This window comes from Apodemus sylvaticus, chromosome 17 (assembly GCF_947179515.1).
Source record: "Apodemus sylvaticus chromosome 17, mApoSyl1.1, whole genome shotgun sequence".
NCBI classification, from domain to species: Eukaryota; Metazoa; Chordata; class Mammalia; order Rodentia; family Muridae; genus Apodemus; species Apodemus sylvaticus.
In genome coordinates, this window is record NC_067488.1 from 48,742,426 (window position 1) to 48,768,495 (window position 26,070).

The following is a 26,070-nucleotide window of genomic DNA, read 5'->3' on the forward strand; positions in this document are numbered from 1 at the left end:
TTTTGTTTTGTGGCTTTTTTTTTTTACAACTTTAAATACGGAATATAAATAAACTTTACATTTAAAAAATAAAAAGAAAGCCCCCAAAAATATAATCACCAACTTTACAAACTGAAGGAAGCGGAAGGAACGGGGAAGGGTAAGTGGGGGTGGGTGGGGAGGAAGGTGGGCTGCATCAACCCGTCCTCCCCAAGGACTTTAGGGTTCTCCCTCTCTCCCCCACTTCCAATCTACTGGCTAGCTTCCTGGAGGGAGCCATTAGGTAAAACCACAAAAGATCTCTGGGACAACATACAGCGAGGGCTGCCCCTCCCTTGGAGATCTTCTGATGTCCCACAGCTGCCAGGAAGGGGACAGCTGAGACCCAGGAAGTGGAGGTGGTGGACAGACCACAGGGTTGCAGCCCCAGCCCCGTGGGCTCATTCTGAGCTACAGGCTGGGCCAGGGCTCACACAGCCGGTCCACGTAGGGCCTTGGTATGCATTAAAACAAGGCTCCCTTTCCTCAGAGGTTTGACCTACATCGCCCCGAACATCGTAATAGACAAGTTGGCCATATCTAGGGTATGAACAGCAGTCTCCACATGCAGTGCCCATGTGCAATACACATCCCATACAACCTGACTCGACCTGCTTGGCTGGAGTGGAATATAACAGACAGGTCTCCTGCCCTAGGGAGGAAAGACAGGGGCTTTCGGAGCCTCAATCAGGATCCGAGCACCCCGTGGAGGAGCAGACTGAAGGGCACGTGAGGAAGAAGACACGGAGTGGAGGTAGAGAAATGAACCGGAAGTGAATGCAGGGGAGGTGGAAAGAGGCAGGGATGTGGCCCAGCTCACAAGCACACTGCACCTCTAATCCATCAGAGAAGGCGTGTGGCCACCTGCCCAGAGGAGTTCATGTCGTATAAAATGAAAAGTCACTGTGGGCTGAGGGGACAGGAAGAGATGAGTGCGCAGCAGACCTGGGTGCCAGGAGAGTTCCTCCAGTCTGTGCTCCCTGCCACAGGACTGCAAGGGACCCTAGCCTGCCTGGACGTGTTCCCTGCTGGCTGGCCAGTGGTCCAGGAACCAGGCAGGACATGCAGAGGTCCTCAGGCTACGTGCCAGGCTCAGGCCAGTCCACAGTTCCCTGCGAGGCTCCTGCACACTTGTCCCAGGTTCTTGGGGTCAAGAGAAGCAGCGGCCTGGAGTGGAGTCTTTTGTTTGCTTCTGGAGCTGCAGGGCAGGCTGAGGGATTGCTGCTGGTGGAGGTGGCCGGGCACGCGGGGTGAGGGAAGCACCATTGGCCGTCCGAATCAGGCATCGAGACAGACGGACGAGGGGAACAACATTATCACTCCAAGGACCCCATGGGGGCGATACAGCAAATACCATATTAAATAACCCTGTGGGCAGAAAAGAAGGATGCAGGGTCAGAGGTGGCTCTGGGGTTCCCTGGACCCCCACATCAAGGCAAGGAGCTAGGGCTCCTGCCACCATGCAGATTTTCAGCAGGCCCCAAGGCTGGGATGGAGGAGTTATGGGAAATTGGAGTGGTGAAGCAGGCACCCTCTTTTGGAGAGGTTAAGGGGCAGGAGGAAAACTCAGGCATGCCTGGGTTGAAGGGAGCAAATGCTTCTGCTGGCCCTCTCACGGGGCCTGTCTAAGTCACAGCCAGGGAGTATCTGAAAGTTAGGGAATATCCGAGGGTCCTCACCTGCCCACACTCTTGCCACGCCCCTAGGCTCCGAGGGTCTCCTTCAGTGCCGTCTTGTCATGAATGTGCTTAAACTTCCGGTGCTTCCCTTTGGGAGGCTGGCGGATTCGCACCGTCCGAATGGTCACCCGAGCTTGAGGCGTCTTGGCTGCTCAAGAAGAAGTGTTTGTCAGCATTTGATGGGACAAGTCACTTAACCACTCTGAAAGCAGCAGTGACAGTGCATAAAGCAAACAGGAACCCCAGAGAGCACCTGCTGTGCACCTGGGCCACTATACACTCCTTTATTTCTATGGCTGGTCTTAGTCTTCCTACAGTGTTGGGGGAAACTGAGGCAGAGGGCTGTGTTTGAAACCCCGTGATCTATCTGTGCTTCACACTTCCAACACTTGGCCAAACTGACAGTTCCTCGGAATCAAACTTCTCTTCCTCCTGGTTTCTCAGAAGCCAGGTCTGTCAGGCAGGGACCAGCACTTCCTGGGAGCCACTGGGGAGTCTCTGGCCTCCAGCTGGTGAGGTTGGTACCTGTCTGTTCCATCTCAGACTGACTCTCTCCAGGTAGCCTCCCTTCCATGCAAATGCAAGTTTTCCTTGCAGGGTAGATAGAGATCTAAGGGAGCTCAGATTCCCTGGAGGGATGACAGCAGGGGTGGGGGGTGGGGTAGAAAAGACCCCAGAGAGCTTCTACCCCAAAGGCCATGTGCAGGAGGCTGGACCAGACTAAGCCTGAGCCAATTCATACATCTCACAAATGACACAGGTTTGAGCCTAAGAATTCCAAAACACCAGCGCTTGTCCTATGCTCTACCAGAGGCCAGTCTCTCAGTCTTCTTAACTTTCCGGTACTAACACTTGAGAATGCTTCCTAGACAGGGGCTGGAGAAGATAGCTCAAAGGGTCAAGAGCACTGGCTGCTCTTCCAGAGGACCAGAGTTCAACTCCCAGCACCCACAGGGCAGCTCCCAACTGTCTATAACTCCCAAGATCTGACACTGTCACAGACATACATGCAGGCAAAACACCAATGCACATAAAATAAAAATTAAGAAAAAATAAATTCTTTTTAATAAAAGAATTCTTCCTATAGATGGTAGGGCGGGTGAGTAAAAGCCAGAGAAAACTGGCAGGCAGAGGGAGGAGCCAAGAAAGGGAATTTCTGGATCCCACTGATCGGGGTTGGGCTATGTGACCTGGAGCAAGGCCTGAGTGTCTCTGGACTTCGGGTGCTTCCACTACACAGAGAGAAAGAGCCTCTGAGACGTTTCCAACTCACACCCAACTGTCTGACCCTTGTGGAGTCAGATGTGCACTCCTCTGGTGGATGCTTGAACAGTAGGCCCGCTCTCCGCATCCCAGCCATGTGGATGCTCGGCCTTTACTTGCCCTATCTCCAGGAGACGTCAGGAGCGAAGGGGACTGGTTGGTGGCAAGGCCAGGCGCTGCCACCTCACTTAGGGCTAAGAAGAATCTAGATAGTTCTCAGTGAGATCAAAAAGTCTCAGATAAATGTAATCGGAGATGTATTCGATCTCCGTTTAAGTCTTTTCTGTGTGGTATATACATTGTTTAGGTTTAGATGTGTGTGTGTGTGAAGCCAGAGGTTGACATCAAGTCTTCCTCTATTGCTCTCCTTGTTTTCTCAGACAGGGACTCTCACTGAACCTGGAACTAACCAACAGCTAGACTGGTCCCCCAGGGTCCTCCTATCTCCACCTCCCCAGTTGCAGGATGACAGGCACGGCTGCCACGCCTTGGTTTTTATATGGGCATCAGGGATTCAAACTCTGTCTGCAGGCCTGCTCAGCAGACACTCCACCCACCGAGCGCTCTCCCCAGCCTCCTGACGCTGACTTAGAGACCTGCCCTTTGCCCAGCTGTTGTTAAAGGAGAGAGGCTTGGGCTGAGCCCCACAGAGCAGCCCCAGGGAAGGCGGTTTACCTCGCTGCTCCCTGGATGTCCCAGGACTTCGAGTCACGGGCCGAGGGGTCACTACCGTCTCACACTTGCAGGCCAGGTGGTCCTCCAGGGTCACTGTGGCCTTCTTGAAGACTGGCTTCTTTTTCACGATCTCGATCTTTCTCACCTGGAGGACAGAATGAGCCACACCGCCCTGTAAGCCACCTGTGCAGGAGCGGCCTCGCTCGCCTGGCTGTCTCCTGGTGCTGGATTCTTTCCTCGAAAGCCAAAAGCCAAACAATAGCCAGGCCTTTCCCTCTGCCCCTCTCAAAGCTTTTCCATCAAAACAAGCCCTTCAACCTAGCTAACCTGGCCTCCCGCCCTGCTGCAGCCACCCCCGCCTCTCTGAACCCCCAGAGTGGGAGAAAGGCATTTCCGGGCAGAGCTCCAGTCCTGTAGGTCCCCATTCCTGGAACACTGGCCAAGGCCAGGCGCTGTAGCAGAGCGGGGAGATGGTTATCTGGGAGGATGTGAGAGAGGCCTTATCTAGAAGAGAGGCTGGAAGAGGAGGAGGCAGCTGTCAGGTGTCCATCCCTAAAGCTGGGGACAGAAGATACCGTGGCAGTGGGTGGGGAAGCATAGCTTGTCATTTGTACTCTGGGTCACAGAGAGAGGCCATGAATGGAAGACAGGCGGAAGACTGGGCAGAGGCCACAGGCCACAGACAGAGGGCAGAGAAGGAAAGCGTGGCCACATAGCCAGTGCACTGGGCGTGCCGGCGGTGGGGGGGTGGGGAGCTGAAAAGGGAAGGCTTAGCCAGGGTACAGAGACCTGTCCACCTGAGTTAGAAGACAGGCACACCTCCCGGGCCTCTGGGTCACTCCTACAGCATAGCATCTGTATCATTTCTCCAAGAAGATCCAAGTAGCCAGAGCTGGGTCATTTGCTCTGTGTGTGTGTGTGTGTGTGTGTTCCTATAGTGCTTGCCACCTATAGGACACTGTGTGCCACCTTTGCTAAAGACAAAGTTTGCCAAAGAGACAGCTGAAGTCCAAAAATGTAGGGGCCCCTGAGGATGATGGAGCACTGAGGGGGCACTGTGGGGCTGTGTCCCTGTAGAGCAGGTGACACTAGTTCATTACTTAGCAGTTCAACCAAGTCACATCCTGGGCTCCATCTAACTTTCAGTGACTCTGGTCTGAGACATCTTGGAGGAAGCATCCCAGAAGCATCCCCCTCTGCAAGGAGCCAAGAAGAACCAGCAAAGTTCTGCAACCCTCACCAGCTGCTTAGCCGCTGGGGTGGGGCCCGACCCGGGGCGGGGCCCGACGGGGGGGGGGGGGGGGGAGGGAGGCTGGGGGGTGGGGGCGATTCTGCGCACCTGCACCGGCCGCATCTGCACCTGCGAGGCCCGGCATTGCACGTTGCGGTTATTGCAGCAGCCGGAGCAGCGCTGCACCTCCACGCAGGGCGGCCACACCAGGAAGTTGGCATTGGTGCGATCGATGAGGTTCCGTGAGATCTGGAACACCTCTGTGCGCGTCTTGCACTCGGCGATTATGGCAGGCTCTGCTGCTGCTAGGGACCCTGGAAGAAAGAGGCCAGTCAGGAACAGACTGACTTCTTTGGAACCTCCCCCATCCACAGACGGGCCTGAACTTGGGTAAGTGGCCAAACAACGAGAGCGAGATCTAAACCCAAGGAGCACAGTCAAGATCAGGCTAGATCATCCCGGGTGACCGTGCTTCCAGTTGCTTGGGTTCACACAGTTGTGTGACTGTCCTGAGTCCTTCTGCATTGTTACCCTGCTAGCTTGCATTGGTCTTTTGTTGTTTATTTTCTTTGTTTTTTGTTTCACTCAAAACAGGATTTCTCTATGTAGCCCTGGCTGTCCTGGAACACACTCTGTCTCTATGTAGACCAGGTTGGCCTCAAACTCAAGAGATCCTCCTGCCTCTGCCTCCTGAGTGCTGAGATTAAAGGTGTGTACCATCACACCTGGGTGCACTGGTCTATTCCTTTTTTACTTATTTTGAAAATTTTTAAGTACATTGCTGTTTTGTGCCTGCATGTGTAAGGGAGTCAGATCTGTGGAGGAGGAGTTACAGACAGTCGTGTGCTGCCATGGAAACAGAACTCAGGTCTTCTGGAAGAGCAGCCAGTGCTCCCCATCCTCTGAGCCATCTCTCCAGCCCCACTGATCTAGTCGTATGTGGCTCTTTCCTTCAAAGCCTAATCTGTGAAATGGGATTAACAGAGCTATGGCTCACATCTGAGCCAAGGGCAAGAGGTGAAGTCTACAGCAAGTGCCCGGGCACTACAGGGAACGGCTGGCTCACAGGTGGAGCGGTGGGCCTAGAGCAGAGTCACATCTCCAGTAACTTGGAAACCGTAGGTGGCCACCTGCTTCACCCTGGAGGTCTTTACTAGGGCCAGCAGATACACTGGCTTGGTCTCTGCTAAGGAGCAATCTGTAGCCTCTGCTGGATCCTGCATTAGACCTCAGTGCATCTGTGTTTTGTAGTGGACAGATGCCTCCCCCAGAAGACCTTGGTTTCAATTGCGACAAGCAAGCCCTATGACCTCAGTCCTTCCATTCCAGTTTATCCACCCTGGTTTTCAGGCCTGTGGAGTGGGGTTAGCCACATTCATTCCAAGGCCACAGCGATTGTAGTGAGTGTAAAAGCAGGGACAGGCAGGCAGGCAGATCTCTACATTCCAGACCAGTCTAGTTTTCACAACCAAGACTATGTAGTAAAACCCTGTCTCAAAACCAGAAAGACCCAAACCGCTATTTTAAAAGCACAGCATGGAGTAGAGGGCGTAGTAGCCCAACCCCAAAGACAGCCACACCCCTAATTCAGCCCTAACTGTGGGAAACAGATTTTGGAGGTAGGCTTCCAATCCAGGAGGGGAGTGTGCCCTAGTTTTTCTCCCCTGGAGCCCACGTCTGAGGGACAGCCTCGGACCCTCAGCTCCCTCAGTTTACCTAGGCTCCTCCTCCCTCGAGATGAGCTTTCTGACTCGACCGGAGAGTGTGCTCGGGTCACGTTCACGTCCAGCTCCACCCCATCTTCATCTGCAAGAGAAAGCATAGTTAGCCTTGCTGGTCCAGGTCAAGAATGGCTTCTCTGCACTCTGAGGCCCCACCATTAGTATCCTCTAAACCTGAGGTTCCCGGCTCTGAAGAGGCAAAGCCTTGAGCAGCCCCATGTCTCAGTGGGATTGGCGGGGGCCTAACTGCATCTTTGAGAGCCTCCAGCCTTGCTCTGTGTTTTTAGCCCCATTTTTGGCCAGAACTCATGTTAATGAAGTTTAAAAATAACCCTTCCCCTCTGCTACTGTCAGAGAAGCCTCCTCAGCCTCCAGGGTGGAGCAGGGACCCAGAGCACTGGAGGCCCAGTTCCCAGTGCCCTCCAAAGCGTTCCCATAGGAAGTGCTGAATGGGGAAATTCCCAGAATCCCCTCGGGGCCAGCAGTCCCAGCACAGCCTTCTGGAGTCTTGACAATGGCCCTACTGGTCTGGAGAAAAAGGGTGGAGAGGGAAGGAGTGGGAGGAGGGCCTGCGCCAGCCACACTAGGTTGGCTTTCCTTGCCTTTCATCCTTCTGGGCTTCTCTGCTCCTTCTCCAAGATTCGCTCATCTTCCTGTCAGTAGCCACAGCCCCCTTCTCTAAGCTGGAGTCCCTTCCTCTCAGGGCTACCAGCTCTCCTTGGTGATATGGTGATGTCACCCTCACACCACCCCGAGACACTGGCCAGGGCTGGCTACATTAGGGTGGCCAGAAGGCCTGGAACTTGATCTTGAACATGGAGAGTCCCCTTTGTCTCTCAGTGGTGAGGGGCAGCAAATGAACTGCTGGAAATGAGCCTCTGACACCTCCTATCGACACCCTGGGCTCATGCATCTTCCCCAGCCCACTGGTCCCATCAAAGATAAAGGCTTCTGCCAGCCGCCAGCCCATCTAGGATCCTGGGGATGCTATTTGAAGAATATCCGGTAGATCGCCACTAACTGACTGGTCTGCTTCCGTCCAGCCCAACGGTGTTGACCATGTCAGCCTGTCTGTCTGTCTGTCTGTCTGTTCCTTATTCTCTTCCCTTCCCTCTGCCATCTCTGGAATGTCCCTGGTACAGAGGAGATGGGGAGAGATGTGCTTTGTGGAAAGGTTAAGTTGATTAGGAAAAAATAAGCCACATGGTTGCCTCGAAACAGGCCTGCTATTGAAACCCGAACATCCAAGATCTCGACCCCCACCAGGGGTGTGGAGGGGCAGCCTGAGCTGGGCGGCAGAGCGCCCTGGAAAGAAACAGCAAGAAAGCTAAATTTGGAAGTTGCCCCATTGTGTGGCCAGAGTTGGCCAGCCGGGCACGGATGGGAGACATCGGGTGGGGGCCCTGGTGAACAATAGGTGGGCCCAGCTGGGGCCCCCTCCAGCCTGCCTCACCACCCCCAGCCCTGGCGGTATTGAAAGGGCCCGGGAATGCTTTTGAGAAGGAGCCAGGGGCCCAACGGAGAGAGGAAACAAAGGCAGGAAATGCTGTTCCCCCGTAGATAGCGTCTGGGCAAGGGTTACAAAGTGACAAAGAGACAGGACCCCAGAGGGACAAGGGCCTGCGGGTGCGGGGGTGGGGTGGGGTGTGGGGGGGGGTGCTGAACAGGGCTCCAGGGACCAGGCCAGAGGTTAGAATAGAATGGAATTTGCTCTGAAGACAGCATTTATAAATACATTCCCAACCCAGCCTGCCGGCCCCGCCACGTGTGTGCCACCAAGCACGTGTCCATTTGCCCAGCGCACTCTTGGGCATGGGCAGCGCTGCCAGCTGATCCAAGCTAGGTGTCCCCAGGAGACCTTAGAAACCAGGCTCTGAGCCAGAGGGGCAGGGAGATAACTCTACCCTCTTAAGCTGGGTCTACACCTGGACAGGGGCTCAGTGTGCGCCCGAGGATTCTGTCCCTGTCCAATCCGCTCCAGGAATCCCACCCTCTGCACTGGAGCCACATGTGGGTGCTGTTTCTGCCCCACCCACATCCCAGGTACCAACCAGTCTGCCTACTCTGCCCTGCCCTAGGTAGTAGGTGTGGTCAGGCCCTGGCTGGGATGTGCTATGGATCAGGAACAGGCTGACATTCTGGAGGAGGGTCCAATTTACCTACGGAGTCTCTGTGCAGCAGGCGCTGGAGGTCATCAAAGGAGCGGATGGAGTGGTCGCTCAGCATGTCATAGAGTTCCTCGGGAATGGGGTCCCCCTGTCGGGCAGACACCGGACACTGAGTAAACTGGGGCGAAGACAGTTCCCCGTGGCTCTCTTGCCAACCACATGCTTTCTCTGGCACAAAGTTCTTACAAGCCTCCCCACCCCACCCCGCCATCCCCAACAAACAGACAGTAAGGCTAAGTAAGGCTGGGACAGGCGAGATCCAAGGCTGAACCAGGAGCTCTGAGGGCGGAGTGCCTGGTTAACTCAGAGCAGGCTGGAAGGCTCTACCCAGCGCTCCACAGGAGCCGGGCTTGTCTATATCTGTCTCATGTATTCATAGGAGCATGCGCGTGCGCGCGCATGCGCGCGCACACACACACGCACGCACATACACACATGCACACGCACGCACGCTGACCTAATTATCACCACATCACAGATGGAAAAAAAAAAAATCAGAGGCTCAAGCAAGTAACATCCTTTGTCCAGGGCCCCCAAACCCAGTGTGAGAAGAGGCTTCACTCAAGGACAGTGAAGTGTGGACTCCAGCCCCCAGCCCGAAAGGTGCTGAAAAATGCTTGCTGAGCTGTGGCCTCAGAAGGCCATGCACCCCAGCGCCGCTGACAGTCTCTGCCAAAGAGGAAACAGGGGAATCCTCAGGCCCAACCAGGAAACCTGAAAGCTTACCCATGCCCTGTGCCCAACCAAACTATTTTTAGAGCCCCTCTGGCCTGTCACCAAACACTTGAAACTTAGTTAGAACCTTAACAGGCCTCACTACGAGCCAGCTTCCTCCAGGGAAACCGCAGGTCCCACAATCACACACATACAGCTGGACCATCCCCACAGTCACAGGAGTCTCGAGGGCCTGGTGCCAAGATCGCCAAGGGAAGAGGTGAGGGTAGAGGGCGACTGGGAAAAGTCCTAGCAATAAGGGGCAAAGGAAAGCCGCAAGGTAACATACCATGTCACGCACGCACGCATGCACGCACGCACACACACACACAAGCTTGTGACATGAACATGTAGCCTGAGAGAAGCTCTGAGAGGACTAAAGCACCCTGTGCCTCAGAAGGCAAGAAGCCCGGCCTATGTTCACTGAACCCCTCTGGGACCGGACTAACTGAGCACAGGTGTGTGGCAGGGAGGGGGGAAGGGGGGAGGTGGGGGGGGTGGCACTGTTCTCCCCTGTCTATGGCAGAATAGAGGCTCCTGGCCTGGCCAGCTGCTGGCGGGGAGGGATCTTCTCAGAAGTTATGTGCCTCAGACATTTGTTGAGAACCGAGTGCTTGGTGCCCAAGCGCCCACCTGTAGTCCCAAGCTATTCTGGAGGCTGAGGCAGGAAGATCTTTGTTTGTGGATTGGCTGGTTTTATGTCAACCTGACACAAGCTAAAGTCAACTGTGAAGAGGGAATCTCAATTAAGAAAATGTCTCCATCAGATTGGCCTGTGATCCAGCCTGGGGTACAGTTGATGTGAGAAGACGCAGATCCCCAGGGATGCTGCCACCCCTGGGCTGGTGGACCTGGGTGCTATAAGAAAGCAAGGAAGACCACAAGGAACAATCCAGTAACTCGTTCTCCTTCATGGCCTGTACTTTACTTCCTGCTTCCGGGTTCCTCTCCTGCCTTCCCTCGCTGACTGACTGTGGTGTCGAACTGTAAGCTAAAATAGCATCTTTCCTCCATAAGTTGCTTTTGGCCATAGTGTTTTATCCCAGCAACAGAAAACCTAAGACAGTTTGGTTTTGCTTTTTGGAGACATGGTCTTATTTTGCTCTGGCTGGCTGGCCTGGAACTCGATACAGACCAGGACAGCCTTGAACTCAGCGACCTGACTCCCTCTACTACTGCGTGCTGAGATTAAAAAATGTGAACCACCATGCAGAGTGGGAAGATCTTCTGAGGCCAGAAGTTCCAGGCTAGCCTGGGCAACTCAGTGTCATCAAAAATCAAAAGACAAATAACTTTGGACACTTGTCTAATGTTTAGGAAAAACTCTAAAGGGGTTCAATCATGCCCACCTCTGAACCCCGCCAGCCAACCTAGAAACTAGAAGAGACAGGTTGGGGGTAAGGAAAACACCTTGAAATCTGGCTCCCAAGACATCACTCAGCTCCAAGGTCATTTTGTTCAGTCATGGAGTTTATATACCTGCCTGGTATCCTAAGGATGTTAGAGGTTTGATGGACAGGTAGGTTAGGGAGCAGGGCAGGGACTTGGTGTCCTGTAGTGTCTACGGCAGCTTCGCGGCTGGGTAGAGATGTGTGAGCTAGATGGTCAGAAGCTGGTCTGGAGCAAGTGTAGAGAAGGCCACTCGCCCTGAGTTTTATCAAACTTAGAACTGTAGTCAAGAGATTTAGCTCCCATGCCTCCCGCTGCTACCCACTGCTGTGTGACCTCTGGCTGACCACTGTCCCTCTCTGATCTAGCCTCTTAACTATGAATCGAGTTAGAAAACATTTGATTCCATTCTAATTCTGCATGGGGTTGACAGAGGAGCCGAGGACAGCCAGAGCCAGGCTGGGTAAGGCGGCTTGTCCAAGGGGATGAGCAGTGTTGGTGGAGGGATGGCTGGAGCCGCCAGTGAGGTAAACAGACTGAGCCCTGGACAGACCTAGCAGACACCCCAATCCTCAGCCCACTTAGCCCCAGAGGCTGAGTGGGGAAAGACCCCAGGTAGAAGCCACAGAGGTGGGAAAACACTCATCTGGTGCTCAGTAAATACTGGGAAGACATGTGAAGGACTGTCTCTTGCTCTGCAGACTCTCAGGTGCAATCCCTCATGCCAACATTATCATTAGTCCCATCTTCCAGATGGGAAAACTGAGACTTGAGAAATTAATACACAGCCACAAGGCTAGTGTGGGCCCCTCCAAAGCCATAGAATACCTAACCTCTCCTGGCCCTCTCCGGGGACAGTTCAAGTATGTTTACTTTTGGCTGGCCATAAAAGCACAGGCATTAATCCCAGCTACTTGGAAGGATGGGGCAGAGGGATTGTAAATTCGGGGCCAGCCTGGGCTATGGAAGAAATTCAAGGCCAGCCTGGGAAACTTAGCAGTGCCCTGTTATAAGATAAAAACAAAGGCAAGAAAGGCTTGGGGGTATAGTTCAGTGGCAGAGCTACTGCCTAGCATCGGTAAGGCCCTGGGTTCAGTTCCCAGTACCACTGTTAAGGGAAACAAAGGGATTCTTATTTGCCCTTTAAATGGGGTTAACCACAGCTGGTCCTGAGGACTCCTGTAACTGTGTGCAGCAGAACAGTCCCAAATAAAAGGCACTTCAACAGCTGAGCAATTTTTTCATATGTTTCCTACAAGGGTGGCCGCAAATGCCAGCGACCTGGACATTTTCAAGGACGGTGGCAGGTGGAGTGTGACTTTGCAATATCCCCTACGCAGGGCCACAGGAAATGGCACCTAGCCCCACACTGACACCACCAGGTGCCCTGTGGGCTGGTGGGTCTCTTCCGGGTCCGGGGGTGTAACAGCCAGAGGTCTTCTTCAGGATGCAGTGCTCCGGAGAGACTCCCAGAAGCACCTGTTTGCAGAGTCCATGTGTCTGTGGGTAACAGTCCTCCCCTGACCCCAATATGGAGCTGCTGAAGCCTGTTTTTTTCTGCCGCAGGTCTGGAAGCCTGCAGGTGGGCATTGGCTACCCCCATACATAGGACAGGAAGCCAACCTGAAGACGCTGCCCCAGATCTCAGACCTGGGGCTCCCGGGAGGGCATGGGTGTGGGATGGAAGCAGGTGGGGCCAGGCCAGGCTGGCAGCCCAGAGAAACAGCCTCCTCCCTGCCCCACCCCCAGAGCCAGCAGCAGGAGTGAGGCCAGGTGAGTTACCTGCTCCCAGCCAGACTGGCAGATCAAAAGGGCTTGAACTCCACCCTCCACCTGGGCAGGCACACACACACACACACACCTCCCCCCCCCCTCTCTCTCTCTCTCTCTCTCTCTCTCTCCCCAGCCGCACCGCACAGCCTGCTGCCTCTGCAGTGAGGGAGACAGGCTCTCTGCCCAGTGCCCAGGCGTTGTCTGTGGCTGGCAGAGGCAGAAGCTGACAAAGCCTCCTAGGGCCTGCCTGCTTCCCTGCTTGCGTCTCAGGCCTTATTTAGATGAGATGGCAAAGACAGGTTCTTCAGAGAAGCCCTCTCTGGGCACAACAGGGAGGCCTTTCTCTTGTTCAGCCTCCCCATCTCCCTGCAGCCCAGCAAGAGAAACATGTTGAAGCTAGAAGAGAAGGCTCCAGTCTGTGGGATATGCCACCCCGTGGCCCACTGCAGTCACTGTCCTCACCTTGGGGGCGGGGATTCAAGGCCATGTTCATGAAGCACCTCAGAGCAGGGTAGTGGTGGCAGCTACACCATTAATCCTAGCACCCAGGAGACAGAGACAGAGGCAGGAGGACCTCTGCGTTCGAGGCCAGCCTGGTCTACAGACAGTTCCAAGATAGCCAAGTCTACACAGAAAAAAACCCTGTCTCAAAAAACCCAATAAATCAATCAATCAATAAATAAATAAGGCGCTGCTGGACCACCCACCCTCACATTCTGTTCACACTTATTGGTGATTGTTCAGGCCACAAGCACAGCAGGGAACCAGGGCAAAAAAACCCTCCCTGCTGTTTGCAGTTCATGGACAAAAGCAGGTACTAAACAATTAAATAACCCAAAACTTGAAAAGCTGTCATAGGCAGGGTTGTACACACCTATACCCCTAGAGGTGGTGGGTAGGAAGACCAAAGGTTCAAACCCATCCCCACATAGTGTCTATGAGACCTATCTCAAATAAATAGCCTAAAAGAAAATATAATCACAAAAAGGACAACAGAAGGAGGGAAGGCATCACAAACCCCAGGCAAACACCTTGAGTTAACTCCTCCACACACACTTCCTGACTCTTGCACTAGGGCCTCCAGAATTTCTCTCACCTTGACTTTCACATTTCCAGTGGCAGGGGGATTCCAGCAAGTGGGTCCCTTCCCCCACCCTGGACATTAGCAAGCCAGAAGGAGACGGGGCGGTTGGTAACTGGGGGGTGGAGGGTGCTTCACTCCTTCCCGGCAGAAGGGTGCTGAGGCAGACAGATAGTCACATGACAGTCACCTTCTGGGAAGCCAGCTCAGCTGATGGAGACGGGCCTCAGCGGCCTGTTCAGATTCTCCTCCAGTGCTGCCTCAACACTACCAGCGTGTAAAACGCAGCCACTACGGGGGTCGTCCCGAGAGACAAGCCCTTGTGTCTCCCTACACTGGAGATCTGAAGCTTGCCTGAGCTGGTTTCCATGGGGACATGCATGTCCGCATGATTTCAGTCTAATACTCCCAAGTTTATCAGGAAAGACCTTCGACAACTGCAAAACAGTGTAATAATTGGGATCCCAGTAGTCTATGAAGGAACGAGGCTGAATTTATGAGCAGCAGCCTTAACCCTAAATGTAAGTACTCATGCGACTGGTGGAGTGCCTCTGGAGATAGCTGGAATGGTAAGAGAAACCCCATCCTGATGTTACATAGCTAGCAGTGCCCATAAGGAGGTTGTGGGTGACACATTCAGCAGGTAGGTGGCGTCCCTATGTCTTGAAAATCAAATGGCTACTCATTTGCACTCCGGGGTCTCTAGGCTTACACTGTCGGCCACGTGGGGTGGTTGAAAAGTCACTAGAGGGGTAAAGTTTGACGGGTTGCTAAGCTACCCTAAACAGGCCAAAATGCGTGCTGAGGAGTCCAGATCAGGATCTGGGGTTGTCCCTCCCTTCTCAGACCCCCCAGGAAGGAAATGGGGTGGCTACAGAGGCGGTGAAGTGCCAGGGCGCACTGAGGGCCCACCTGTTGCGTGGGGGCGGGCACCTGGCGCTGAGTGTTCAGAGGGACTGTGCGTGCCTGTGTGCGTGCGTGGGTGTGTGAGCGCACGTGTACTCGGGCCGCGTGCGCGTGGGTCCCGCGTGTGCACGGGCGTGGCGGCGGGCGCGCGACCTGGCCGCCTTCGTGCGTGCCCGTCGCTCTGCGCGCCCGCCCGCGGGAGCGGAGCATCGCCTCCGGCCAGGAGTGTGCATGCGTGGGGTGAGTGAGCGAGTCGGGGGCCGGGCGGGGTGGGCTGCAGAGAGCAGCCGCGGGGTGCCGCCGTTCTCAGGACGCCCTGGCACCGGGCCAGCCTCCAGGTCCCCGAGGCGCGGCACAGCGAGGCAGCAGCTGGGGCCTCCCGGCGTCCCCCTCCCCAACAGCTGGCCGCGGCCTTAGGGGGGGCTGCTAACGAGGAGGGGAGGGGGTGCCGCGAGCGGCCTGCAGCGGCCGGGCCAAGCCCAGCTTGCTCTCTTTTTTGGGCTCCGGCCGCGGGGGGCAGCCACGGAAGGGCGGGGCCCCCAGGGCGGCCGGCCGGCGGCCCTCGAGGAGCCCCAAGAACAAAAGGAGACGGCGACGGCTCCTCCGTGGTCAAAACAACCTGCGCTGGCTGCGGCCCAAGGTCGGGCTGCGGCCTCGGAGCCCTCCGCCTTAACCCCTTCCCTGCCACCTCCTCTCCTCTCCCCTGCGCTTGGCCGAGGGCGATCGGGCTGGCCCTGCGGGCAGTCGACTAGGTGTAGGGTCTAGACCTCCGCGGGAGGAGGCGGGACAGGACCCCGGCAATCCGCTCTTCTGGTCCTAGCCTCGCTCGGGCTCGCGCCTCCTCCTGCCCCGCCCCCTTCCCACCTGGATTCCCGGTAGACTTGCCAACTCACTGCTACGTGAGTGAGGCTGGGAAGGGTAGGGGCACTGATCCGACCTGATCGTTCCCGCAGACGTTTCCAAACCCTACCGCCCCTGCAGCTCGGTTTCTGCAGGCGTGCGCTCCGCACCCTGCTTGCGAGGGAGAGGTGCTTCCTCTCTGCAGGGTGCCGGTGCAGGTACGGCTGGGCCTCAGACACACACCGCCCCGGGGGCTGGATTCCTTCAGAACATCCCCCCCCCCCGCGTGCGCGCCCCATCTCCAGTCCTGTCTTTACTCCAAGCGTCTGAACCTAAGATGTGTCTGTCTGCCTGTCTCTCTAGTGTCTGTCTGTCTGTCTGTCTGTCTCTCTCTCTCTCTCTCTCTCTCTCTGGGCTCCCTGCGCCAAGACACAAGGTGCTTTTGGACCCTACAGCATGTCCCCAAGGTGCCCACCCCAGCCCAGTGCAGAAGCTAGGGTGGGACCAAAACCCTCGCCAAAGGTCTCTGGATGTCCTGAGTTCGAGGGCGCACACTTCTAGGGCAGACCGGGTCCTGGGAAGAACCAAACCGCAAGCTGGTTCTGAGGTGGACTCAGGAGGTCTCGATGCCTTAGGCACCCTAGATATCACCTCACCTTTTCCCCTTAACCGGAAAGGAGCCTAAGAGCTCTAGCTCCCGAGGCAGGGGGGCAGGGCAACACACACCTTCTAGGACGCTAAAAGCTTTAGGGATCTAGATTGGTCCACTGGAAAGAAACCCACCGCTGCCTTCTCCCCATGAGCCCAGCACCCCGGACCTGGCCTCCCAGCCCTTGGGGCCACCCAGTGCCCGGCGCCTGGCCCATGCGCTGCAAGGCTCCAAAGTTCACTGCAGGGAGAGGAGGGGGCGGCCAGGCGTGGGGGCTGGGGCAACCAGGAAAGGATCCAGCCCCAGCCGCCGTCGCAACTCACCTCGGCGCTGACCAGACGCAGGTAGCAGCAGAGAGGCAGGAAGAGCGCCCAGCAGCGATTCATGCCGACTCCGGGCCCGGCCCCGCGGGGCCCCGGACGCGTAGACGGAGCGTGCCGCCCCCGCGGCCAGGGTGGGGGGCTGGGGAGGAGGGTGGGCTCCGCTCGGGTCCGCCGCGATCAGGCGCTCAGGCCGTTGCAGCCGCCGCCGCGGCTCACCCGCATGGCCCCCGGGCGCCGCCGCCCCCGGCCCCGGCTCCGTCGCTGGGGGCTGGGGAGGACCTGGACAAGGGACCGGGGTCCAAAGCCGCTACCTGGGCGGATCCCGAGCCCACGCGAGCATCCACGGTCTGGGGGCTGCGTCGCGAACCAGCCTAGGCGTCTAGCCGTGTGGGGGCGCGCAGGGGACTCCAACCTCAGAGAGGAAAAGGAACACGGCAGCCGATGGTTCTTCTTCACTCGCCCGCTAAAGGCGTGTTCCTCTGCCGGCTGGCTTAGCTTTTTTGCAACATTTTCTGGAACGGCCCCCTCCCCAGTTCAGAAAGCGCAGGGCTGGGGACCTCCAAGCCCAAGTCTCCAAAAAAAAAAACTTTTTCCAAAGTTGGCTTTGCAGCGGCGGCCCAAACACCCGGGCAGGGAGAGGTGCAAACTCCCGCCCGGGCCGGGTGGCGGGGCGGGAGCGTGTGCGCCCTGGCGCGGGGCCCAAGCGGCGGGCACGACTGCTCCGAGCGCGCGGCGCGCCCACTGCGCGCAGAGCCGGCCCGGCCCGACAGGTGGACGCGGCGCGGGTCAGTCTGTATCTCCCCACCCGCTCGCCACTCTGGGCGTCCTCTGCGGGTTTCGAGCTGCAGCTGCTCCGGCTTTCTTGTTGCAACGAAGCTAAAGGGTGGGCTTTTTTTCCTCCTTTCCCTTTAGCGCGTATGTGTATGTGGTGTGTGCGCAAAATATCTCTCTGAAGAAAGCTGGGCGCTGGCGGCCGGAGGGAAGCCCTCAGGGAGGCAGCGGGGGAGGCAGGCAGGCTGCTCCGGGCTGCAGGAGAAGTTGCCACCCTTCAGCTGTTCCGGCCTTTATAAAGGAGAAGGGAGAGTGCAAGAGGTGGGTGGAGACAGCCTTTCCTCTCCTGGCCTCGAGTCAGCGCCGGGAGGGGGCAGGAGCCAAGGGAGGTCCTCGGGCAGAGACTGCTGCTTGAGGGGTCTCTGAGAGCCATGCAGCCCTCCCCCCCCCAACTGTGAATCTAGCTCCTTGGCAAGAACTGAAGGTGAACCATGGCCCCACCCATTAGCACAATGTTTAGGGATATGTCTGCAGGGCCAGGACCAAGATCAGCAGTGTGGCCCCTGAACCCTCGCACCGACATCTGCAGCCTGGCAGCTTAGATTCCATTGAGTCTAATTGAATAGCTGGGTCACCTTGGGCAAGTCCCTTTCCTTCTGTGATTCACCCTACATTCTCTAAGTGGGGGACGAAGTGTTGTGTGGATTAAATGTCAGGATGATCAGAAAACATCATTTAGCCACACACCCACACACCGGCCCCAAGGTTGAAGCTCTAAACCCACAGTAGGAACCCTTCTGGTCGAAGCTGGATCTGCCTCTCCTTGCATGTTGCCTGGCACATAGCATGCCCTGCCTTGCCAGCATAGGCTGAATTTGAATCTGTTGAACTGCAAAGTCACACAACCCTTCCCCCCCCCCAGCCCTGCAGCATCCTCCCAAGGCTGTCACCAAGATGCTGCCACCGCATCACCGGGTGTTTACTACCCCTCTCTGCCCCTCAGTTCCAGGCCCAAAGGCTACCCACCCACACCAGCACTCTCACAGTTAACGCCTTCCACCCCCAGCTCAGAGAACTGCTGTGTCCCTGCCTTCAGCAGTCACACTGTCACAGTGACACAGTCACACGCACGCTTGCCAGCCCAGCACCCACCACAAGACCAGCAGTCTCACTGCAATGCACTGCATGCTGCTGTTGTCTCTCATGGCCCTGGACGGGGTGGTATTGATAAGGAAGAACCTCCCGGGGCCTCTTGACACATGGTCCAGGTACCCGCTTTTCCAAATGACCAGCTGGCAGAGTGGCCCAGCGGCTGGGACGTAGTCTGGAGCAGGTGACCTCTGGGAAGGTTAAGCTCTCCAATGGCACCTAGATTTCCTCTTCTGTAATTCAGAGACACAAATGGAGGAAAAGAGGAATTTTAGAGGATCGTGGGAAAATGATAGGGGGCTGGAAGTTTTTGCTACCTTCGTGACGATGGGCTCACAGGTTGGCTTGAGGGTCTGACCCCAGTTGGTAAAATGCTTACATGAGGAGCTGAGTCCAGTCCCCAGAACTCATCTAAACAGTCAGGCATAGTGGTGCACATTTGTGATCCCAGTATTGAGAAGATAGAGACAAGCGCTAGCTGCCCAGCCAGTCTAGACCAATCAATCCATGAGCTTCAAGCCAATGAGAGATATCGTCTCAAAGGAGGTGAACAGTGTTTCTAAGGTCACCTGCACACATGTGCATGCATGCACACATACCACACACATATAGTGAACTTTGTTTTTAACTGATAGATGCAGTTGGTTATACCTTGATGCAACGAAAGGGGTTTGTCCTCCTCCCAGAGTGGCGGGAAGCACACAAAAGATACTCTCCCATAGGACCATCATCCAGGACAGACAGATGTGTTGAGACAAGATGGACAGACAGCCCTGTTTGGGTAGAAATAATTCAATACACTTGATCCCATTCAAAAGACTTAAATATTTAAAAATACTTTCTCCAGACAGCAGGGCGAGCTTGGCCTTGCTCTTACCCTGTGTTCTTATCTGTACAGCGATAGAGCCACCGATGAGCTGACCCTGGGCACCCTTGGTACTTATATAAGGTGTGTTGTCATTATATCTTACCGCCACACAGGGACCAAGCATGACCAGATCATACAGTTCTAGTAATTTATAGGGCCACAACTTGGGCTCCAGGGGTCTGTAATTTTTATTATTATTATTATTTGTTTTGGGCTTTTTTTGGATTTGCCTTTTTTGCATAATTTTTATTATTAATTGATGGAATAGTGTATATAGGTGTTTTGTCTGCGTATGTCTGTGCATCATATGCATGCGGTACCCACAGAGACCAGAAGAGGGCGTCAAATCTGCCAGGACTGACGTTTCAGTTGGTTGTCAGCCACCACGTAGGTGCTGGGAATAGAGCCCCAGTCCTCTGGGAGAGCTGCAACTTCTCTTAACCAGTGACCTACTCTCTAGTCCCCACGACACGACAGGTGCTTTTTGCACAGTGCTTCCATGACTGCCATGCAGGAATACACATCTAGGTGCTCTGTCCCCTGAAAGATTGTGTTGCTGTAGGAATTTATCATCTGTTCCATGCTCTGGAGGAGCACACAGGGCAGATGTGAAGGGTGGGGCAGGGCTGTAGAAGCAGCAGTCTTGAGCACCCACTGTGTGTAGGCCCTAGGTAAAGCATTTAAGAAACGGAATGAGGAAGGAAACCAACCCCAAATGAGAGACCTTGAACTCTTTGTAGCGGACAGTTACGGCAACGTCTGTAAGTAGGTGACAGGACGCGTGTGCACCAGGGCTGAAGAGATGGCTCACTAAGTCCAGTTCTCAGAACCTACTATGGAAAGGTCATAAAGTCTCACTCCAGCTCCAGAAGATCTGGCATTCTCTTCTGACTTCCATGGGCACTGCCTCCCACCCAAATTACAAAATAAAAATAATTTAAAAACCAACAAAAACAACCCGACCAGGGCGGGCAGAAGAGGCCGTAGGCACTGCACATAGATGCTGAGATGCATTCTGGGAGAGCCCCTCCTTGCAGGGGAGCCTCTTCCAGAAAGCCTGTCAGGCTTGGTACTTGGTACCAGGTTCTCTGTTAGCACCCTACAGAGTTGTCTGCACATTGCACGAGTATCCGCACCCCACTGAGTTGAAAAGTGAGTGGGGGCTTTGGCTCTCAGTACGCAACAGCTGCTTAGTAAGTACCTGCCGTACAGGAAATAAAAATGCAGACGTCATGCCGTTTTTGTTCCTGGCTACCTCGTGCATCGATAGCACTTTCCTAAAAGGTAGCATGATACAAAACCCAAGCACAGAGTCTGGGGTGGCTCCTGCCCTCCCACGGTTACAGTAGGTCAGATGATTGCATTCGAGTCAGGAAGGAATCAGAGTCTCCTGTCAGGTCGGGCTGGAAGTGGGATGAGGCCTTGGAGTGGGGACCTCACCCCGACAGGTCTCCGCCCCACACTCTGACCCATATGAGCTAAATGGGGCAGAAGGGCTGTGTTGGACCTCTGAGTGTTGGGGTAGGTTTGCCCAAGTTGGAGACTCATCCAGCTGTTTGGAGTAGCCTCAACCCTCCTCCACTCAACCCTCTGGTTTAGTTTGCTTTCTGTTGCTGAGATGAAGCACTATGACCAAAAGCAATGTGAAGCAGAAGGGGCTCTGTTTGCCTTACACGTCCTAACCACAGTCCTTCACTGAAGGAAGTCAGGGCGGAACTCGGGCAGGAACTGAAGCGGAGACCATGGCGCACACTGCTGACTGGCTTGCGTCTCCATGGCCCACTCAGCTACCTTTCTTTTTTCCTTTTTTTTTTTAAGATTTATTTATTATATGCAAGTACACTGTAGCTGTCTTTAGACATCAGATCTCTTTACGGATGGTTGTGAGCCACCATGTGGGTGCTGGGATTTGAACTCATGACCTTTGGAAGAACAGTCGGTGCTTTTACCTGCTGAGCCATCTCTCCAGCCCCTCAGCTACCTTTCTTATACATCCAGGCCCTCGTTGGCTCTAAGATGGCACCAGCCTCTGCAGGCTGGGTCTCCCCCCCCCCCCCCACATTCAACAGTAATCAAGAATATGCCCCACAGGCCAATCTAAAGGAGGCTTCTTCTCAGCTGAGGTTGAACCTCTTCCCAGGTGATAGCCAGCTTACCTCAAATTGACAAAAAATAAACCAGCTGCACCTGGGTGTGGTCGCCTAGAGCCCGGCTGAAGCTAGGAGATGCCAGGGAAAGAGGTGGTTCCTGCCCGGGGCCCATCCCGTGTCTCCAGCCCCAACAATGCCTGGCAAGGTTGCTTTTTCTCTGCCACAGATAACCCTGCACTCCAGCCCTGGGACATAAAACGCTACCCCACTGTGTGAGGTGGTCGCCCTCTGCCTCACTGCGGAAGAGGCCTATGGTAAACCCGTCAGTCCTCCTCATTGTTCTGTTCACCTCAGAGCTGCCAGAAGGAGAGAGACGCCACCACGTATTCTTATTTAACAGACAAGAGAGGCCTAAAGGGCCACCCAGTGAAACTGCCTGAACTGCTTACTAGCTGTGTGACCTTGGGAAAATTACTTAACCTTTCTGTGCTGCGATGAACTCCTCTGTAGCTGTGGGTATCAGTAGTAAAGTAGTAACCCCTCGCTGGCTTGAATGACTTCACACAGACCACTGTTTTAAGTGCAGCAGGAACATTGTGCAAATGTTGGGCTTTACAATACTCCAGTGTATGTGTGTGCACACAACCATTTCCATACCCAGGAACCAGGGGTGGGAAAACAGCCCAAGGCTGTCAGGATCCTAGGCCTTCAGAACCTAGAGTGGCTTGTCCTCATGTAGGGCCCTGGGCCTTCTGCTAGACAGATTCCCCCTTCCTCCCAAGGCTCTGGTCCCTGCGCTGTGAGTCTGAGGGAAAGCCCAGGAAAAACAGAGCCATGGACCATGAGTCCAGGCTGCCCATGGGAGCCCACCCTGCTGCCTTGGGCCTGTCAGGTACACAGGGCAAGGGAAGCCAGTGTTTGTTTACCCCACCAGGCAGAGCCGCAACATTTTTAGATCCTCCAGGCTCCAGACAAGGAAGAGGATGTGGATGTTTGGACCGGCAACTTGGATTTGCCTACCTGGAAACCGCTGGAAGGAGCAGAGTCCTTGGATGTCACCGAGCTGGGCCAGATGGCTGGGAGGGGGCCTACCCACTGCCCTCTTACTGGAATGGACAAAGGTTCTTCCTCTGTGGAGAAGACCCCTGCCAGGCTCATATCAGCCCCAAGGCACTCTCTGGACCTCTGTCACTGGCTGCCTCAGCTGAAGTCCCCTGTCTTGCTCACAGCAGGCCTAGGACAGTCTTGAAAGCACGCCTTGAAAGCAAGGACAAGCAGATGGCTGCATCATTCTTGCTGAGCTCCGGAGAAGGAGCTGTTGGAATTCACTCCTAGGGAAACTAAGGCTCAGAGAGGCTCACAACTTAGCCAGCGTCACCCAGCAAGGACATAGCAGTGGCGGTCTAACCTGAGGCTGTCTCCCTGTTCTGTTGTGTCTCCTATGTTGCTTGGATCAAAGCAGCACATCTCTGAAGTGTTGTGGCGTCCTAAACCACAGGCACTCCATGCTGGGAGCTGTTGGGGCTGGAGGAGAAAAGCTAAGGATTCGGAATATCCCAGGACCTACCTCACCCCGGGCAGAATTGTTAGAGGCGCCCGGAGAAGAAGCTGTGTCCTGGGAATGGGTCAACCAGTCTGCTGTAAGTCAGTTCCAGTCCAGCCCTGAGCATTCTGGAAGGCATGGGGCAGGAGGGAGGGGGCCCAGGCAGGTCGCAGGCAGCCCTTCTTGGTGGGGTACCAGCTTGCTTGATAGACCTATTTATAACTGCGGTGGGCCTGTGAACAGAGCAGGAAGTTTGCTACAACATAAAAGTCACCAGTTTTCCATCAAAGGCACACACTCAGTGTCCCAGTGCTCAGCAGACAGCCTGCCCTGAATCCTCTGCACAGTCACTCACTCATCTATGGTGCATAGAGCCCATAGAGCCCGCAGGAGCAGGGTGTTCTCACAGGTGGGGACACCAAGGCCTCTCACAGCTCGGCCAAGCTGCAGACTATGTCCTGACCTCTGCCATTTCATCCACCAGAGGGCAAAGAGAAAAAAACACACCTCTACCCCTGCCTGTCCCCCTGGGCACTGCCTGTCCCCTGGGCACTGCCTGTCCCCTGGGCTCCACCCTCACCCACCCGCTTTTATGGACTGCCTCTGAACTTCCTTCCCCCGTGGATGTGCAGCGAATGAGCAAGTAAACAGATCCTTTTCCAGAGATTTGTGTTTATCTTTGTAAAGTGTGCAAGTGAATGCTCGTGTCCTTGAAAGTCGGAGGCATCAGATTCCCAGGGGCTCAGTTAAGGCGGTTGTAAGCCTCGTGCTTACAAGTAGGTGCTAGTAACTGAACTCAGTTCCTCTGCAAGAACCGTAGGCACAGGGGCTGGAGAGATGGCTCAGAGGTTAAGAGTGCCGGACTGTTCTTCCGAAGGTCCTAAGATCAAATCCCAGCAACCGCATGGTGGCTCACAACCATCTGTAATGGAATCTTATACCCTCTTCTGGTGTGTCTGAAGGCAGCTACAGTGTACTTACATATAATAAATAAATAAATCTTAAAAAAAAAAAAAAGAACAGTAGGCATTCTTAACTACCAGTAAGTCCATCAGTCTGTCTGTCTCGTCTCTCATCTCTTATCTCTTTTTTTCTCCTCTCCTTCTTTCCTCCTTTCATTCTTTTTCCTTTCTTTTGTCTTTCCTTTTACCAGCGACAGACCCTTACTCTGTAGCCCAGGCTGATCTTGAACTCCCGGAGTTCCTCCTGCCTCTGCTTCCTCTGACCCTCAAGTGCTGGGGTTAAAGATATTCACCACCACGCCCCTCCTGGCGTTTGTTTGTTTGTTTTTAAAGATAATTTAATTTCACTTTTTAGGTGGGTTGGTTGGAGACAGATCGCTCATATACATAAATCTTTAAAAACGATTAAAATAACGTGTCCCCAGCTAGCATCTAACTTACCATAGAGCCAAAAGACTGGAAATCTCTATCCTGCTTTCACTCCCCAGTGTTGGTTAATGTCATGGGCCACTATGCATGGCCCTTTTTTTTGAGGTGGGGAGCAGTGGTTTGGGGGTTATGTAGTTTTGCAGTCTGGAGCTCAGACTGGTCTGGAACTAACTGTGTAGCACAGGTGTTCTCAAACTGGGAATTCACCTGCCTCTGCCTCCCAAGCTTGAGAGTAGAGGTGTGAACCTTCACACTTGGAACATCCACTAATTATATATGGTTTACATTCAGACATGATCGCTCTCAGCTGCCCAGCCGTGTGGGGAGAGTCTATTATCCCTGTTGACCAGACAGGAAAATGGAGTCCTGACTTGGAGGATCATTGCCCAAGGCCTCAGTGGCCTCCTCTATAGGATGCGGAGGATGCAGCCACGGTGTAAGTGCCAGGAGTGTGGTACCACGGGGCTTCCAGACAGATCTAGATGATTGTCCAACTTGCCTTGGGTAGCAGTTATGTCATAAAGGTCCACCCAGTGGAGTGACCAGTGGCCTCAGAAATATCCGGCCTGGGGAGTGCACAACTCCTTGGGTGAAGATGCGCCCCAGCCAGCCAGCACACCTTGCCAGAGCCACCAAGTCATGGTGAACCATCATCCATGGCCACAGAAGGGAGCGGGAGTCCCCAGAAGATGGCCTTACTCCTTCCCCCTCTCTCTCCCTCATCTCCCCTTGTGCCCGGACCCTCTGGGACCCCATTTATTCTACCACGGTTACAACGGCACCCCTCAGGTCCCAGCCATGTCCTCTGTGTTTGTCCTGTTCTGAAGGCAGCCGCATTAGGTGATGGTGTTGGGTTAGGGTAGTGAATGAGGGCCCGTGGGCAGCACTGGGGCCACGCAGAAGGGACCGGTGCTCGCCATCCCCCACCGAGGACGCCAGGCTTCACAGACAGGCTCCAAGGCAGCTTTCAGGAAGCTGCAGAAGCGTGACCACCTTCCTGGGACAGGTGAGGAAACAGCCCGAGGGAGGGGTGTGGCTCCCGGGAGAGTCTCTGTGCTCAGACTTGGACCTAGACCTGAATTGCCAGGATTCCCAAGACAGTGTTAGAAGGAGGGGGAAACGAGTCATGGGGTGGAGAGATGGCTTAGTGGTTAACTTGCAAAGGACCCGAGTTCAGTTCCCAGCACACAGGACAGGCAGCTCCCAAGCCTGGAGCTCTGGTTCCACCCTCCTCAGACCTCTGCTGGTGCCTGCACTCACATGTGAGCATACACTCCGAAAAGTAAAATAAATCAGCCTGGAGGGATGGCTGGGTGATTAAGAGCACTGGCTGGGCCTCCAGAGGTCCTGAGGTCTGAGGTCAATTCCCAGAAACCACATGGTGGCTCACAACAATCTGTAATGGGATCTGATGTCCTCTTCTGTTGTTTGCACTCACACTGCGAATAGCACTCATATACAAAATTGTTTTGTTTGTTTTGTTTTGTTTCTCGACACAGGGTTTCTCTGTGTAGCCCTGGCTGTCCTGGAACTCACTCTGTAGACCAGGCTGGCCTTGAACTCAGAAATCTGCCTCCCAAGTGCTGGGATTAAAGGCTATGCCAGCACTGCCTGGCCAGAAATCTTTAAAAACAATTAAAATAGTTGGGAGCTGGAGAGATGTTAACAGTGATTAAAAGCATTGCTACTCTTCCATAGGACCAGTGGCCTGTTTCCAGACCCAGGCTGAGAGGCCCTCATCTGCTGCAACCCCAGTTCCAGAGGATCCAAGGCCCTTTATGGCCTCTGGGAGTACCTGCACTGTATGTGTGTGTTCACATACACAAAA

The 26,070-nt window shown here is 54.8% G+C and overlaps 1 protein-coding gene and 1 long non-coding RNA gene across 3 annotated transcripts; one reads left to right on the forward strand and one right to left on the reverse strand.

Annotated features, from left to right (window-relative positions):
* Nucleotides 1-17,479, reverse strand: Pdgfb (platelet derived growth factor subunit B). Its single transcript, XM_052160909.1, has 7 exons — nucleotides 16,431-17,479; nucleotides 8,747-8,843; nucleotides 6,583-6,672; nucleotides 4,975-5,180; nucleotides 3,636-3,780; nucleotides 1,698-1,845; nucleotides 1-1,386 (listed from the first exon to the last, which is right to left on the reverse strand). The coding sequence occupies exons 1-6, from the start codon at nucleotides 16,491-16,493 to the stop codon at nucleotides 1,721-1,723; spliced, it is 726 nt and encodes a 241-aa protein (XP_052016869.1). The 5' UTR covers nucleotides 16,494-17,479; the 3' UTR covers nucleotides 1-1,386; nucleotides 1,698-1,720.
* On the forward strand, nucleotides 13,902-26,070 carry LOC127667701 (uncharacterized). 2 transcript variants are annotated; one of them, XR_007973919.1, is made up of 3 exons: nucleotides 13,902-14,233; nucleotides 24,534-24,678; nucleotides 25,941-26,070. It is a non-coding gene; the product is annotated as an uncharacterized LOC127667701 (long non-coding RNA). The 2 variants fall into 2 exon arrangements; XR_007973920.1 differs by lacking the exon at nucleotides 13,902-14,233 and adding an exon at nucleotides 21,310-22,948.

Bases quoted from the DNA above. Each gene is read 5' to 3' on its own strand.
- Pdgfb (XM_052160909.1), bottom strand. From the start codon at position 16,493: ATGAATCGCTGCTGGGCGCTCTTCCTGCCTCTCTGCTGCTACCTGCGT. The intron at 5,181-6,582 runs GTAAACTGAGGG...TCTTTCTTCCAG, and splicing joins TCGAGGGAGGAGGAGCCTAG to GGTCCCTAGCAGCAGCAGAG. The intron at 1,846-3,635 runs GTAAACCGCCTT...CTTCTTGAGCAG, and splicing joins GACATCCAGGGAGCAGCGAG to CCAAGACGCCTCAAGCTCGG.